General features: G+C 36.2%; 1 protein-coding gene across 50 annotated transcripts in view; it reads left to right on the top strand.

Annotated features, from left to right (window-relative positions):
- The window catches only part of Map4k4 (mitogen-activated protein kinase kinase kinase kinase 4), a 107,854-nt gene that overhangs the window by 84,127 nt on the left and 6,176 nt on the right, over positions 1-17,551 (top strand). For all 50 annotated transcript variants that reach the window (XM_048810519.1, XM_048810534.1, XM_048810504.1 and 47 more), the window contains 4 exons: positions 658-775; positions 1,105-1,275; positions 9,068-9,211; positions 13,509-13,643. In XM_048810519.1, the coding sequence (XP_048666476.1) occupies positions 658-775; positions 1,105-1,275; positions 9,068-9,211; positions 13,509-13,643 (568 nt within the window). The remainder of the gene's footprint in view (positions 1-657; positions 776-1,104; positions 1,276-9,067; positions 9,212-13,508; positions 13,644-17,551) is intronic.

Below are 17,551 nucleotides of genomic sequence, written 5' to 3'. Positions count from 1 at the left end.
GGGGGGGTCTTAAGTTACATTATTAACCAAAACACTAGTGTTCCTAAAAGATGGAAAGGATATGCCTTATTTCATCATTAGCACCTTTCACTAATGAGCCTGTTTGGTGTGGATTTAATGATGATGCGCCTAAAATGATGGCAGCCAAAGCTTCTGTAACTTTCTGGCAAGAGGCTCCATTTAAAATAAATAAAACAAAATTAAGGTTTGCCAGATTTCCAGCATAGATTAATTGGACTTTAATAGGCAGGGGAATAAATTTGGAAATTAGTGAATTGAAATTAACATTTCAGGCCTCTATTAGGAGTTTACATTATAATTATTTAATTTAAATAAAAACAGGAGCATGAAATATAGATTTTATTATTAGCTTGTGGCATGGCTCCCTGGGTGCACATCTCTGAAAGAGATGGGATTTCCCCACTGGCTGCAGGCGAAAACATCTGTTCAGGGGTATGCCTGCCCACATGGAGGCTCACTGCAGTATGTCTGTGGGAAGTTTTGTCTGTAGGGTTTGGATTGGGAAATAGTGCAGTATACCAAAGTAGACTTAAATATGTGTGGGGCTTTTTGTTGTTGTTGTTGGTGGTGGTGGTGGTTTTTATGTTCACTTTTAAAATGTCATTTGTATTAATGAAATTGAAATTTACATTGCAGACACAGTCCGCTAGTAGCACACTCCAGAAACACAAATCTTCCTCCTCCTTTACACCTTTTATAGACCCCAGATTACTACAGATTTCTCCATCTAGTGGGACAACAGTGACTTCTGTGGGTAAGTATAGCAGCAGTAAGAAAGTAGCTGACAAAAGAGACTTGTTCACTTAGTGTTGATCTTTCAAGTGGCTTAGGCACAGCAGGAGGGTTGTGCACAGGGCCAGGCCTTGGGTGCAGAAACCTCCCAGCTCCCTTGCATTGCCTTAACTCACAGGGAACTGCATAGGCATTTACTTTTTCTGTTTGCATTTCTTACAAAAACATTTTTTTCTTGACAAAGTATCATTTATGGCGTATGAATATTTACTTGAGGTATAGTGAGAGAGGAAGGAAGGCATGGTTGTGGATGTGTATACAAAAAATAATTTCAATCATACTGTGTTTCAGTGGGATTTTCCTGTGATGGAATGAGACCAGAAGCCATAAGGCAAGATCCTACACGGAAGGGCTCAGTGGTCAATGTTAACCCCACCAATACTAGGCCACAGAGTGACACCCCTGAGATTCGCAAATACAAGAAGAGGTTTAACTCAGAGATTCTATGTGCCGCCTTATGGGGTAGGTATCTTTCTGTTACTCTGCCTCTTGCTTTTATTCTGGAGAGTGGTCAGGTCTTTAGAGATTTACTATTTTTCATAGTTGGGTGATTTTTTTTTTTTTTTAAAGGGTTGGCAGCTTCTATGATTTTTCTACTGAGTGCATTGATAGGCAGAGAGAGTCCCTATGCACTTGTGGTTGTTTCAGCAGTCAAATGCTAGAACACCAGTGTGAAGAACAGTAAAGAGAGAGCATTTGGTCCGCACTTACAAGAATGAAAAAGTTCATTGAGTTGCTTTCCTTTAAATATTTCAATTCCTCTTTCTGTCTTGTTCTCTGTGCTTTGGACTGACATCCAAATAAGACTTTTAAAAGTAGTCTGCAGCAGGAAGGGACTGTTGAACCGGCTGGCCTGTGGAATCCCTGCCGTGTTTGTGTAGCATCCTCCAAACTAAAGATACTGTGAGAGGGTATCTGTGATTGATTGGCTGCATGGACACATCTGCCTCTTCAAATTCTGAAACTTGCCTTCCTGCCAACTCTGATCCTGTACTTGTCCTAAACCTGCCATCCAGGCATATACTTTAATTTAATTCTTCAGTTGACTATTTTTAATAATGAGTCTACTTCTACCCAGAAAAATGCCTTACTTTCTTGGTGTTTGTACATATAGATGGTAGAAGACATGGAATCCATGGGTTTGAGGTCCACACCTGTCCCATAAACAGTCTTGTTTCTTGAATGCTAGCAGCCACTGCATTCCTCAGGTTACTGAATCGTCTCTCTTCTCCTCACCCACTCTGGTCTCTGGCATACTTAGCCACTCTCCTTCCTGATGCTTCATAGGAAAAACAGTTGGGGCTGACATAAGGGCTTCCACTTTCATCTTTCAAACCTCAAAAGTGTTTCTGCTTCCTTTTGTTGAGGAAGGGGGCCTCCTCATTCCTCCTTATCTACCTTCTTTTTATTTAGTCTTTCCTTGACTTCTCACCCTATTCATAAGCTCCTACTTGTCTGCTCACCCAAGGTTTTGGGGAGAGTTGATATCCATTGCAGGTATACCTATTTTCTTTTTTATACCTTGAGATCTGGATTTCTGGCCTTGTAACTACTGGAAAAGTATTCTGAAAACTCTAATAATATATAATTGCTTTTTTCTTTATTAATCACATAGTTTAGTAAAGGTAAGAATAACTCTTTGGGGATTGTAGGCATTATGGAAGCACCTGACACAGCATCATCACCAGCACATGGATGTCACATGATGTCAGTTGCCACCATTCCAGGGAGTGGAGTTTCATCATTTTCTTTCATATTAAAGGATTTCATTGAGAGCATTTGTGTCCCCAAAAAACTATTAACATTACCTATATACAGTATAGCGATAGTGTGAAATAAATCAATACTTTTCAAAGTAGTAATCCGTGTTTATCATGCTGCATTATTTTTATTCTGAATAGTTGTGTTTGGGAGTAGTCTTATTCTTAACTTTATGTTTCACTAGTGCCCTAGAGAGTGCTGAACCCCATTCTGAGTTCTGAACCCCATTCTGTATACCATCAGCTGAATTTTTATTAGTTAAAAATGAGACTTCTGAAATCTTTCTTTTCCTGATTAACTCCTTCAGGACTTCTAAGAAAATTCAACAGTATCTTAGGACATTTTTTCTTTTTTCCTTTTTTTTTTTTTTTTAATGCACTGAAACTTCACATTTTATCATCATGTTAAAAGAACAGATAGGGAGATGAATTAACATTGAAATACATTTGTGTAAATAAGTGTGTTGAGATGCTTTGGGGATTGGTGTACCTCAGGGATGGGTTTTTTAAAACTGCTGTGACTGTGATCTAAGTCACCTCCTCAGTTAAAAAGGAACCTCTGAAAGATTTAGATTCAGAAAAATTAAAATATGTGCTATGGGTGCTATAGCCCCACAAGAAAAATTTCAGAATATATTATAGGTGGTATTATTTTTGAATGGTAAAATGCACACACAAGTTATTTTTTTGCATTTCCTAAATGCTAGCAACAAACATTCTTCTGTAATCATCTTATGAATGACTCATAAATTGCTATAAATTGCTTTGTATTTCTTATATATAAATGTGTATTTAATTGTGTGTGTGTGTGTGTGTGTGTGTGTGTGATCATCTTGAGTATCTAGGTCTATAGGTGCTGTGATTTTTTCCCTGTTTGAAGCCAGGTTTATTTTAGCACATTTTGAATATGATTATTTTCTGTTGTGTTCATAATGAATTGTCTGCACTTACCTTTAACATGATAGTTTATCTCAGAACCTAAATGAAATTTTAAATCATGAGACGTAGAACTGTTAGGCATTTCTCCCATCAACCTACACAGGATTCCTATGAACACAGTTGCAATTCTTAGTAAACTACTGTGTGAACAATTAAAATGATTACAGGAAGGAACTCTTAACATTGGCATTAAAAGATTTACTTATATCTAAAAGTTGAAGTTAAAAATGTATTATTATTAAATATTATTAAATCATGTAGTTCAGATTTTTTTCTTAAGGCCTTCAATTTTCAAGATTGCTACTTTCAAGGTTGCTACTTTCCAATGACTGTGCACTTTAAGTAATATAATAGAGAATTAAAAGGTAGGATATAAGTGCCAAAATATCAGCAGTTTTTAATGGATATGAAAGATTTTTTTCAGCTTTATCTTTTATTCCTTTTTTCTTTCCCACTGTAAAATCTTGTGATTTCTACTTATGTGCTGCTTATTTTATTTTATTGTTTTAAATGGAGTACATGTTTATTTTGGACTCAGTTTCAGAAGTTCAGTCCATGACCATTTAATTCCATAGGGCATGGCCCAAAGCAAGGCAGAAATGTCATGGCAGAAGGACAAGGTTGGGGAGTTGCCACTCTATGTGCTACTTATTTTTGAAAACCACAAATAATTTATTTCTTGATATGATTCATGTTTTCGGTAGACTACCATATTCTTGACAGAAGTATTTTGTTTTTCACTTTTAAGCTACTTGATAAGGAAAATATCTAAATGTCCTATATAATTTAGCCTTCAGAATGGGCTCTGTTTGGCATCAGCTCTATCAGAGAATGTTTGTCTTTTGTGCAGAGAAGTTTAAAGCTATTTAGAATTGACTCACCTAGGCATGTGGAAGAAATAAGTCTAATAAATTTTGTCTTATTTAGTCAGGGTAACATGGTCAACCTCACAAGTAAAATTGTATGAAAATAAGTGGAGTATACTTCATGGAATAAATATTAATTTTTCTTATTGACATTTTTTTTCAAATTGAACAGCAACTTTTTCTATTAAGTCACTCTAATATTTATATGATTTCTATTAAACAAGAACTCACAAACTCTAATTTAATGCCATGAGGTTATGTAATATCAGTATCATCCATAGTGATACTGCCTATTATGGGAGCACCTGCTTAAATGAATTAAAGTAAAATACCCAGTTTCTAAGTTACATGAGCTACATTTCAAATATTTTTAAAATTAATTATTTATTTCAATTAGGTATATATGACAGCAGAATGCATTTTGATTCATTGTACTGCAGCACAACTTTTCATTTCTATGGTTGTACAAGATGTAGCATCACACCATGTGTGCAGTTATACATTTACCTATGGTAATGATGTCCATCTCATTCTACCATCTTTCCTGCCCCCATGGCCCCTCCCTACCCCTCCCTCCCCTTCACCCCATCAAAGTTCCGTCATTTTTCCCATACACATGTGTTCCCCCCACTCCCCATTATGGATCAGCATCCACTTATCAGAGAGAACATTAACCTTTGGTTTTGGGGGATTGGCTTACTTCACTTAGCATGATATTCTCCAACTCTATCCATTTACCTGAAGATATGCAGTTTCTTTATCCATTCATCTTTTGAGAGGCATCTAGGTTGCTTCCACAGTTTAGCTATTATGAATTGTGTTGCTATGAACATTGATGTGGCTGTTTACTGTAGTATGCTGATTTTAAGTCCTTTGGGATAGACCGAGGAGTGGGATAGCAGGGTCAAATGGTGGTTCCATTTCAAGTTTTCTAAGGAATCTCCATACTGCTTTCCAGACTGCACCAATTTGCAGTCCCACCAGCAATGTATGAATGTGTCTTTTCCCCCACATCCTCGCCAACACCTATTGTGGTCTGTATTCTTGATAACTGTCATTCTGACTGGTGTGGGATGAAATCTTAGTTTCGATTTGTATTTCTCTAGTTACTAGAGATTTTGAACGTTTTTTCATGTATTTGTTGATCGAATGTATATCTTCTGAGAAATGTCTGTTCAGATCCTTAGCCCATTTATTGATTGGGTTGTTTGTTTTTTTGGTGTTAAATATTTTGAGTTCTTTATATGTCCTGGAGATTAGTGCTCTATCTGACATGTGTGTGGCAAAAATTTGCTCCCAAAATGTAGGCTCTCTTCACTTCATTGATTGTTTCTTTTGCTGAGAAGAAGCTTTTCAGTTTGTATCCATCCCATTTATTCATTCTTGATTTTATTTCTTGCACTGTAGGAGTCTTGTTTAGGAAGTCGGGGCCTAATCCAACATGATGAAGATTCAGGCTGACTTTTTCCTCTATTAGGCACAGGGTCTCTGATCTAATTCCTAGTTCCTTGATCCACTTTGAGTTGAGTTTTGTGCATGGTGAGAGATAGGGGTTTAATTTCATTTGGGTGCATATGGATTTCCAGTTTTCCCAGCCCATTTGTTGAAAAGGCTAGCTTTTTTACAATGTATGTTTTTGGTGTCTTTGTCTAGTAGGAGATGAATGTATTTATGTGGGTTTGTCTCTGTGTCTTCTATTCTGTACCGTTGGTCTACATACCTCTTTTGGTGCCAATACCATGCTGTTTTTGTTAATATAGCTTTGTAGTATAGTTTAAGGTCTAGTATTATGATGCATCTTGCTTCACTCTTCTTGATAAGGATTGCTTTGAATATTCTGGGTCTCTTATTTTTCCAAAAGAATTTCATGATTGTTTTTTCTATTTCTATAAGGAATGATGATGGGATTTTAATTGGAATCACACTGAACCTGTGTAGCGCTTTGGGTAGTATGGCCATTTTGACAATATTAACTTTGCCTATCCAAGAGCATGGGAGATCTTTCCGTCTTTGAAGGTCTGCTTCAATTTCTTTCTTTAGTGTTCTGTAGTTTTCATTGTAGAAGTCTTTCACCTCTTTTGTTAAATTGATTCCCAAGGTTTTTTGTTGTTGTTTTGTTTTTTTTGAGGCTATTGTGAATGGGGTAGTTTTCCTACTTTCTCTAGAGGATTCATCACTGATGTATAGAAATGCATTTAATTTATGGGTATTGATTTTTATATCCTGTTATTTTGCTGAATTCATTAATTATAAAAGTTTTCTGGTGGAGTTTTTTGGATCCTCTATATTGTCAACAAATAATGATAGTTTTGAGTTCTTCTTTTCCTATTTGTATCCCTTTAATTTCTTTCATCTAATTGCTCTGGCTAGAGATTTAAGGACTATGTTGAATAGAAGTGGTGAAAGAGGGCATCTCTCTTGTTCCAGTTTTTAGAGGTAATGCTTCCAATTTTTTGCCATTTAGATTGATGTTGCCACATGTGATTGATTAGTCACATGTGACCATTGTCTGGTAGACAATGCAAACAAAAAGCATTTATATCACTGTAGAAAGTTTTTTTTTTGGACAGTCTAGCTTGGTATTTTCTGTAAGAAGATTATGGATGATAGAAGAAACTGGGTGATCTTTTGTGGGGGTCATTCACTTTTAAGTTTCACTCTAAATCCCAGCCTTCTGCTTTTCCCCAAATTTCTGAGGTTTTCTTGAAGTTTTTTGAAGCTATTGATATTCTGCCAGGCTCTAAAAACTGTATTTTAAAAGATCACACTGGGTAGGAAGCACCTGTGGAAGGGTGGAGTTGTGTGTGCATGATGCTCTTAGAGTTGTACACTATTCCCATAGGGCAAGATGGAGACATATATTGTGTGCTGAATAGATTTTCAGTTGTGTACTTACATCAGGTCGTACTATTATCAGGAACTATAAATATTTCTGGCACTCATAAGGATTTTTTTTTTTTTTTTTTGAGATCTCCAGGTGTGGTGGTGTGATAGTTTAACCTGTGGTGTTTTGGCTTGTTCCTGTTATCCTTGAGTGCTTGGCAGTGTCAGTCACTGCCATTCTCACTTGAGTTTAGGTTAACAGTGATGGTAATTATGAATGTAAATTCTAGGCTCCCGTCTTTCCAGTTTCCTCAAAGGATTCTTGGGTAGATTACTATCCATCAGATGTTGGCATAATACCTACCTGAGCAGGAACAGAGCTGTGAGGAAGTTCTGGGAGGCTGTTCTCTCATTGCTGTCACAATTATTCATTTCATATTCGCTGAAAATAGGGTATGTGTGAACTTGCCATGATACTCTTCCCTGCTATTCCATCTCCCTGATAGTGTTGACTGAGCAAATACTTTACAAAAGCATAAATACTTTATTCCTTATCTCAATGAGTTTATTACCCAACAAAGTTGATCACTGCAAGCATATATGTTCCTAGTTCCCTCAGAGTATAAGATAATTGGTGCTATATGTTACAGAGGTGGTTTAGACAATGAAATTTCTATAGCAAGGAAGCAGGAACATTTTTGAAAATAAGAGAATGATAAAGAGGGAGAACTATGGTGGTTCAAGGACAAGAAGTCTTGAATGCCAGCCTAAGGCTTTTGAAAATTCTTCTCCATAGAGTGTGTGGGTTTTAAAGGTACAATCTGACTCAGTGGGTAATTTTAGGAAGATGAGAATTGATTTAATGTGCAGTCAAGAGAAAGTCTTAATAGTCTGAATTAAGATCTCTGTCCATCTATTACAAGGTTGCCAAAGTCTGAACTGGAGTGAGAACAAAGGATAGGGAAAGGAAAGGAGAGCAGAGGAGGCCTTACCAGGATTTGGTGCCTAATTTGGCTAGTTTTGCAAAATGGGGAAGCTGGTTTCAATTGAAATCTGTGTCAGGTGGAAAAGCAGGCAGATAGAACAAGGAGGTACAGTGTGGAATAGGAGTTATTGGTTCAGAGAAACTGCTCATGCACAGGTGGGTATGTATGTTATCATCCAGATAACAACAGCAGGGTCTCCGTTTTAACAAGCAGAGCAAGTTTGTCAAATGGAAGGGGATGTCCCACTGCAGCACAGGAGTAGGAAGTACGTGGTCAGAAAGTTAGAATGGGTCCTAGGGAAAGTTCCCAATATTTTAATATTCTTAAGAGATGGAGAAACAAGGGAACTGGGTACAGTTGTGTCTTGATGCCTGTGGAGAAGGATCTTAAGAAAAGCTTAAACTGAGCATAAACGTAGACTCATAAGCTGATAAGGAGTTGAGGGAACCTGTATCTATATAAAATTCATCCCAGAAGGTTGCCAGTGAAGATAAAGAAAGCATGAAGACACCATGCTGTCAGGTGAAGGATTGTTTAAGTATCTCATGTGGCCAGTTAGATATAGATCTGTAAAGCCACAGAGATAGTGAGCTCCTAACATTCGTGAGGAATTAAAGAACTGGAAGTAGATGAGCTATGAAAGAAATTGAGTGGGTGAGGCACCCCTGTTCTTCCCCTTATATCCTTTCTCATAGCCAAGTATGTCCCTATTACTCCTATACAGTGATGGAAGTTTGGTTGCTATTATAGGCATTTCTTTTTCTTGATGAATTAAGGAAGCTTTCTTGTTTTCCAAGTAGGTAATATTACCGTTTCCTTACAATCCGGCTCTTTGCTAAGCACAGCATAAAATTTAGGCTTTTCTGTGTCCATGAAACAGGAGTGAATTTGCTTGTGGGCACAGAGAGTGGCCTGATGCTGCTGGACAGAAGTGGCCAAGGGAAGGTATATCCTCTGATCAATCGAAGACGGTTTCAGCAAATGGATGTACTCGAGGGCTTAAATGTCTTGGTGACAATATCTGGTAAGTCTGTTTAGTAAAGCAGAATCTAAGACACTGTTTACATTTTAACGTTATGTGCTAAATCTTAGCACATTTCCTGATGTACTGATTAAAAGAGATATAACTATATTGCAGATTTACAGTAATGTGAGAGAAGATGTACACAGCTTTGACACACCTATTTTCCCCTATTAACATATTTTATTAGTGTGGTACATTTTGTACACTTTATTATGTAATAATAATTCATTAGTATTAACTAAACATAGAGTTTATATTAGGAAAAACATTTTGTGTGGTTTATTTTTTAATGGTTTTGACAAACATGTGATGACATGTGTATTAGTCAGCTTTGCATTGCTGTGACCAAAATACCTGACAAGAACAACTTAGAGGGCAGGAAATTTTTGTTTGAGGCATGCATTTCAGAGCTTTTTAGTCCATGGTCAACCTACTCCATTGTTCTGGGTCCAAGGTGAGGCAGAACATTGTAGTAGAAGGGAGTGGCAGAGGGAAGCTGCTCAGCTCATGGCTGTGGTGGACCAGAGGGAAAGACAGAGATGAGATACATTCTAAGGCTATACCCCCCAGTAATCTACTTTAGTCACACTCTACCTGCTGCTATTACCACTCAGTAGTCCATTCACGTTATGGATCCATGTAGTGAATTAATCTACTGATCAGATTACAGGTGTCATAATCTAATGATTTCATCTCTGAACATTCTTAAATTACCTAACACACAAATTTTGGGGGTAAAATATACCAACCCAAACAACCCATATCTGGTATTATTGTACCTTTTAGACCAGTTTAAGTTCCCTAAAACCCCTCATTCATCCTTCCTCTTGAGGCCTTGGCCATAAGTGATCTATTGTTATCATGGCTTTTCCTTTTTAAGGATGACATATAATTATAATCATGTAGTATGTAGTTGTGTATAACTTGATAACTTCACTTATTAAAAGACATTTTGGTTGCTTCCAGGCTTTGGCAATTATGTATAAAATTGCCGTATAAATATTTGTGTGCAACTCTTTGCATGGACATAAGCTTTCACCTTGTGTGTTTTGTAAACACAAGTACAACTAACTAGGACACATGGAAAGACTATATTTAGCTTTGTAAGAAACTACAAGGCTGCCTTCCAAAGCAGCTGTATCATTTTTGCATCCCACAGGCAATGAATGAGAGTTTCTCTTGCTCCACATTCCCTTCAGAATTCAGCATTGTCAGTATTTTAGATTTTAGAGGTACTGATAGGATAGCACTACAAGTGTTATCTTGTTTTAATTTGTGGTTTCCTAGTGATATATAGTGTTGAACTTCTTTAGGCCATTTGGTAACTGGGATGCTTTTTTCCTGTTGTTGAGTTTTAAGAATTCTTAGAATAATTTGGATAGAAGTTTTTTTTTCCATATTTTTTCTTTATTGATGCATTATAGTATACATAATGGTGAGATTTGTCATGTTATACATGCACACAGTATAACCATATAATTTGGCCAATATCATTCCCCAGTGGATAGAAATCTTTATCAAATAAGTGTTTTTTAAATATTTTCTTCCTGCCTATAGCTTATCTGCTCATTCTCTTGAGCATTGTCCTTTGCAGATGTTTTAAATTTTAATGAAGCCCAACTTATAATTTTTTTCTTTGATGTATTATGCTTTTGGTGTTTTATCTAAAATTATCATCGAATCCAAGGTTTTAAAAAAAAGTGCTTTCTCCATTGAATTGTCTTTGTTCCTTCGTTAAAGATTTGTTCACAGTGATTGTGTGGGTCTATTTGGGGATATTCATTTTGTTCCACATGATCTCTTTGTTGTCAGCCTCATTGTCTTGATTCCTGTAGATGTGCAGTATAAGTCAGGAATTGTCTACTCTTAACTTTAAAAAAAAAAAACATTATGTTGACTGCATTGTCTCTCCATTTAAATTTTAGAGTCAGTTTAACAGAATAACTTGCTGTGATTTTCATTAGAATTACATTAAATCTGTAGATGAGGTTGGGAAGAACTGACAGCTTGATAATGTTGGGTCTTCCTGTCCATGAACATGGAATCTCTCTCCATTTATTTGATTCCTTGAAACTTTTTATCAGAATTTTACTGTTTTCCTCAAATAGATCTCAAAAAGGTCTATTTTATTAGATTTATACCTGTTTCATTTTGGTACTAATGTAAATGACATTTTTAATTTCAAATTATACTTACTTGTTGCTAGTATGTAGGGAAATAATTGACTTTTGTGTAATAAGCTTATATCCTGCAACTTCACTATAATTGTTTGATAGTTTGAGGAATTTTTTGTTTGTGGGTTGTTTTGTTTTGATTTTTGCTGATTCTTTGGTATTTTTTTACTTATAAACAAACAGTAATTTTGTTTCTTCCTTCTCAATTCTTATTTATTTCCCTTGGTTTTGGACTTACGGCATTAGGTTGTATACCCAATATTATGTCTAGTAAGAGATGTGAGAGGAGTTCTTCTCCCCATATTTCTAAATATCAGAGGAGAATCATCTAGTTTCTAACCGTTAAGACTGATGTGCTTTATCAAACTGAGGCAGTTCCCTTCTGTTTTCCCAAGAGTTTTTTCCAATGAGTATGTTTTGATTTTGTTTGATATGATAGCTCCTGTTTTTTCCTCTAGTCTGTTGGCAGTGTGTAGCTGCCCTTGCTTATCGTCAATTTTTGTTGCTTGTAGCCATAGTTGGTTCCCCTTTGTCCCTATGTGTGACTGTGCCACAGTTTATTTACTCATTTTGGCATTGATAGAAAGATTTATGTTGTTTCCTCTCTGGAGGCTCTTGTGCACACATTTGTTGATGTATTGGGATATTCAAAAAAGTCATTATTTGAGAAGAGAAGGTAGGGCATGCATATATTTTAGATTAATAGATAATGCCCAACTCTTCAGAATTACTCAGCAGTAGTTTATGAAGTTTCTAGTTGCTCCACACTTTGCCTGACCTTTTAATTCTAGACATTCTGATACGTGTTTTAAAATTTTATTTCATGGTTTTAATGTACTTTCAGCTATTAACTGCAAGCACCTTTGTGAAGTATATGAGCCTATTCTAGTTCTTGCCTGATTTTTCTATATGGTTATCTCTATTTGATTTATAGGAGTTTATTACATAATCTAGATATCAGCTATTCAAGTGGTTTGCATCTTCCCCCAGTTGCGTGGGGGATTGATTTAATCCCTGTGCTTATCTGTCAAATTGAAAAAACAGCTACTTTAGAGAGTTTTGAGGGACAGATGGTGTAATACATGTGAAAGCATATTATAAGCTTTATTGGTTGTGTTGTTGTACAGGTGTGAGGAGAAGTAAGCAAGCAGTTACTTCAGCAGGTCACACCAGCTGAGTGTCCCCTAATTCAGTTCATTTCTGAAAGTATCTACTGGAAGTGGCATCACATCGCACACAGATTGAAGGCTCATTTGTACAAGACCCTCTATCCTATATCTCCTTTAGACACCAGTTACAAATCCAGGACCCAAGAACTTGTTATAAATTGGGCTTTCAACAACCCGCTCCTTGGGTTTGATTGATTTTTCTGGTAAACAGAACTCAGAGAAAGATGTTTGCTGTATATTACAAAGGATACAGATGCAGAAATGCATAGTGTGAGGTAAAAAAGAAAGGTCACAAGACTTCCGGGCACTTTTTTATGAAACATGTGGCTCCTTTTTGGTATTTGTTTAAGCATACCATTTCTCAGGAATCTCCAGTGTGTTCAGCTATCTAGAAGTTCATCTGAGCTCTGTGCTTTTAAAGAACCTTTATTACATAGGCATGATTGACTTCATTGGACAGTGAAGATGAACTTAACCTTCACCCACTCTTCCCTCCCTGGATGGTGGGGGGTAGAGCTAAAGGCCCCAACTTCTAATTCTGCAGTGGTCTTCCTGATGGCCATCCCAATTCTGAAGCTACCCAGGGGCTGCCAGCCTCTAGCCAGTTATCAACACCCAAATAGACACATTATCACTTTGAAGATTCTAAGGAATTTGCCAGGAAACAGGGACAGTATGTATTTCACAATGTCACAGTATTCCTACTGGTTTAATGGTAACTATCCATCTATATAAGTGTGAGTTCATTATTTTTAAACCTTTCCTTTTAGCCATGCAATATACCCATTGATAATTATGTAGGAGGTTCAAAAGCCCACCTGAAGAGCTTTTAAATTGAATCTCTGGTAACACTTAGATGCAAAATAATCTCTTAGAAATGATATTTGGTATTCATAGAAGTTTCTTTCATTTGCTATTGTTATTGATGATACCTGTTTATATTTATTTTGCTAGGCAAAAAGGATAAGTTACGTGTCTACTATTTGTCCTGGTTAAGAAATAAAATACTTCACAATGATCCCGAAGTTGAAAAGAAGCAAGGGTGGACAACCGTAGGTGATTTGGAAGGATGTGTACATTATAAAGTTGGTAAGTTCCAGTGGGGGCCTAAGTGTTTTGTTTTTTCCAGAGATGAATTAGGGTTAAGTTTATAATTAGGGTTTAAGTTTATAATTATGTATTCTTTGAAACTTGCTTCTGAAACGTGTGGCTCCTTTTGATATTCTGTTTTGAAGGCTTCTTCTAATCTTGAATTCTTATTTAGACATCGTATTACTGCCACGTGTACCTATGAGCTTAACAGTTTGTTCCCTCGGCTTGCTCTGTCCTTAGTCTCCGCCCCCCCCAACCAAGATGCGATTCAAAGTAATTTCTTTAAGGAAGCCTTGCCAAATGAAAGCCAGTTGACATGGAGTCCTTCTTATATACCAACTTATTCTTCATTTAGAGGACTGTAGGTCCTTGACATCAATGATAGAACACTTGGGTGATCCATATAGAGTCGTGGCTTATTGTTTTTAATTAAGTGCACTGCACAACGCTGCCATGCTCGTAATTAGCAAACGCTTCTAGTTGGCCAGTCCATGTTTCATGGGAACTGATTGTTGTCCCCACTCCTGCCCCTTTTGGTATGTAGGCATTGATTTTTATGAAGTGAAATCTTTTTTTGTTTTTTCTCCCATATTTTTTATTAGTATATTATTGTTGTACATATTGATGGGATTTGTTGTTACATATTTGTACACGCACACATAATAACAATATAATTTGGCCAATATCACTCCCCAGCACTTTCCCCCTCCCTTCCTCCCCTGTTCCTTTCCTCTACTCTAATGTTCTCACCTTGATTTGGAATTTCATTTTCACCATTAAAAAAAAAAAAAGATGACGATGATATAAGGAAGAACCATTAAATGATTATGTGAGTAACAAATACATCCAAGGAGAAGGAGTTGGTGTTAAAAGGAAAAGAATAGAAAAAAGGATCTGGTGTATATAAAAAAAATTCCATGATAAAGACCAGTAACACATCATATGCAAATGTCTTACTGGCTCTGTAGAGAAAGATGCCTAGATAGGTCTGATTAGACAAGGTATCAAGAGAGTCTGCCTGTCCTATTGAGCTTTTATTATCTATCTATCTATCTATCTATCTATCTATCTATCTATCTATCTATTTTTCTTTAGAATTTTTTTTATAATTTTTTAATTTGTTTTAATTAGTTACACATGACAGTACAATGATCTTGACATACCATACATTGAATCAGATGGGATATAATTTCTCATTTTTCTGAGTGTACAGGTTGCAGAATCACATTGGTCATGCAGTCACGTATATACACACAGCAATAATAATAATCTGTTTTATTCTGCTGTCCTTCCTTTCCCCTCTTCCCCTCCCCTCCCTAATCTGACACAATGAAGTGAAATCTTACAGGAACAAAACCAAAGTCAATTTTTTATTACATATGAAAAGGGGAAATAATGGACCTTAGCCAAGGCAAAGTTTTATGGGAATAATAATATATTCTAATGGATTTGAAACAGGAGGTTGGTCTAGGACTGATTAACATTAGGAATTCATTCAACATTGATCTCTGCTTGCATGTTTTTTGTTTTCTGTGCTTATGCAGGTGCATACTATACTGAGTCCCTTTGTTCCCATAATATAATATGGGAACATAATATAATATATATATAATAAAACATAATATAATATAATAATGTCAGGCATATTATGATACTTGACACTGCAAAGTTTCTGCAGTCTATCTAAAACACCCAGCTCATTGGTTAATAATGATTCCAGAGATACAGAGATAGTATTATTTCTTTGGTGTAGATTTGAGGACGAGGGTTCTCTGTGTTGTGTTTTTATGATGTACTTTTATTTGTTGAGGTATAACTAAAGGCTAAATTTAATGAACTTCTCATAACAGCTCAATTAAACATGAATAGATTATCCTACAGGGGAGCTAGAGGCAATAGTGTTATATTATACTGGGATTTTCATCAGAACAAAACAATAGTCTTAAAGCCTGCTGTTCTTACAGAATGAATCACAGATATTTTCTGGAGATAAGTATAAATAACACCATTCATTCATTAACTTGAATATAGTTGCCACCAAGAACAGGGGGCTGTTTTAGAATAGCAAACTGCATGGTACTGGCCTAAAAACATATAGCCAAATAGTACAGAATAGAAGACACAGAGACAAGCCTCTGTTGATCCTCAACAAAGGTGCCAAAAACATACACTGGAGAAAAGAACCTCTTTAAGACAAATTGTAATGGAAAAATTGGTTAACCCTATATGGAAGAATGATATCAGAACCTTATTTCTCACTCTGCACAAAAATCCACTCAAAATGGATTAAAAGCCTAGGAGTTAGACCAGAAAATGTAAGGTCAGCACTCCAGTCTTTAGGTACAGATGATGACTTTCTCAATAGGACTGCTGAAATAATGCCAAGAGAGTTAATAAATGGAATGAAGTCAAATTAAAAGGCTTCTGCACAACAAAGGAAACCACTCACAATTTGGAGAGAGAACCTATGGAATGGGAGAAAAATCTTTTCTAGCTACTCTTCTGACAGAGGATTAATATATAGAATATATAAAAAAAACTCCAAAAACATCACACCAAAAAAACAAATAGCCCAATTAATAAATGGGCAAATGAACTAAATGGATACTTCTCAAAAGAAGAAATATAGATGGTCAACAAATAATATGAAAAAATGTTCAACATCATTAGTAATTAGGGAAAAACAAATAAAAACTACACTAAGGTTTTATCTCTTACTAGTCAAAATGGCAGTCATCAAGAATACAAACAATAATAAATGGTGGAGAGGATGTGGAGACCAAGGAGCATTTACACTGTTGTTAGGACCATAAATTAGTAGAACCACTATGGAAATGGGTATGGCGCTTCCTCGGAAAACTATGCATGAAATTACCATATGATCCAGCTATATATCACTCCTCAGTATTTATCTTGAAAATTAAAAGTCATTATAGTACAGTGATACATGCATACTTAATGTTCATAGCAGCATAATTCACAACAGCCAAACTATGGAACCAGCCCAGGTGTCCATCAGCTGATGAAAGGATAAAGAAAATGTGGTATATAGACATAATGGAATTTGTGTAGCCATAAATAAAATGAAATTATGTCATATTCAGGGAAATGGATGGGTATAGAGACCATTATGATAAGCAAAATAAGCCAAACTCAGAAGGTGAAGGGTCGAATGTTTTCTTTCATATGTGGAAGTTAGAGACAAAAAGGAAGCCAGGCTTGGTGGTAATCCCAGCATCTCAGAAGGATGAGGCAGAAGATCACAGGTTTGAAGACAACCTCAGCAACTTAATGAGACCATGATTCAAAATAAAAGGGCTGGAGAAGTGTCTTAGTGATTAAGCACCCTTGGATTCCATTCCTGGTACCCCACACCCACATTCCCACTACCCTCCATAAAAAGAGGAAAAAGGAAAAGAAAGGTGGAAGGAGTGGGGAGCTCATGAAAATCAAAGGGGAGATTAGTAGAGGAAAGGAACAAAGTGGGGAAGAGGAAAGGAAAGAGGGAGGGGGTAAATTCTGGGCAGTGATATTGGACAAATGATATTGTGTGCATGTACCAATATGTAACATCAGATCCCATCACTATAATGCACCAATAAAAAATGTAGAAAGAGAAAAAAAGGAACAGTTTATTTTGATTAATTTTAAAGTTTATTTAGATAATTAAAATTAAGTCAACCTTGAAATTTAATTCCTCTGTTATTCTAGTACATTCTAATTGCCTAGTAGACATTTTTGGCTAGTATCTGTCTGCCATTGGTAGTACAGACAAAGCATTTCCAACATTTCAGAATATGCTTTTAAACAGGGCTGGTTTGGATAATCTCTTATAATCCTTTTGTCTTAAAGTTAATGACTTAACTCAGGTGATCATACATGGAGTTTAATAAAGAAAAGGTATC

This window comes from Marmota marmota, unplaced genomic scaffold (genome assembly GCF_001458135.2).
Source record: "Marmota marmota marmota unplaced genomic scaffold, marMar, whole genome shotgun sequence".
NCBI classification, from domain to species: Eukaryota; Metazoa; Chordata; class Mammalia; order Rodentia; family Sciuridae; genus Marmota; species Marmota marmota.
The sequence above is the reverse complement of the archived record's forward strand: the minus strand, read 5'-3'. Positions and strand labels throughout refer to the sequence as shown.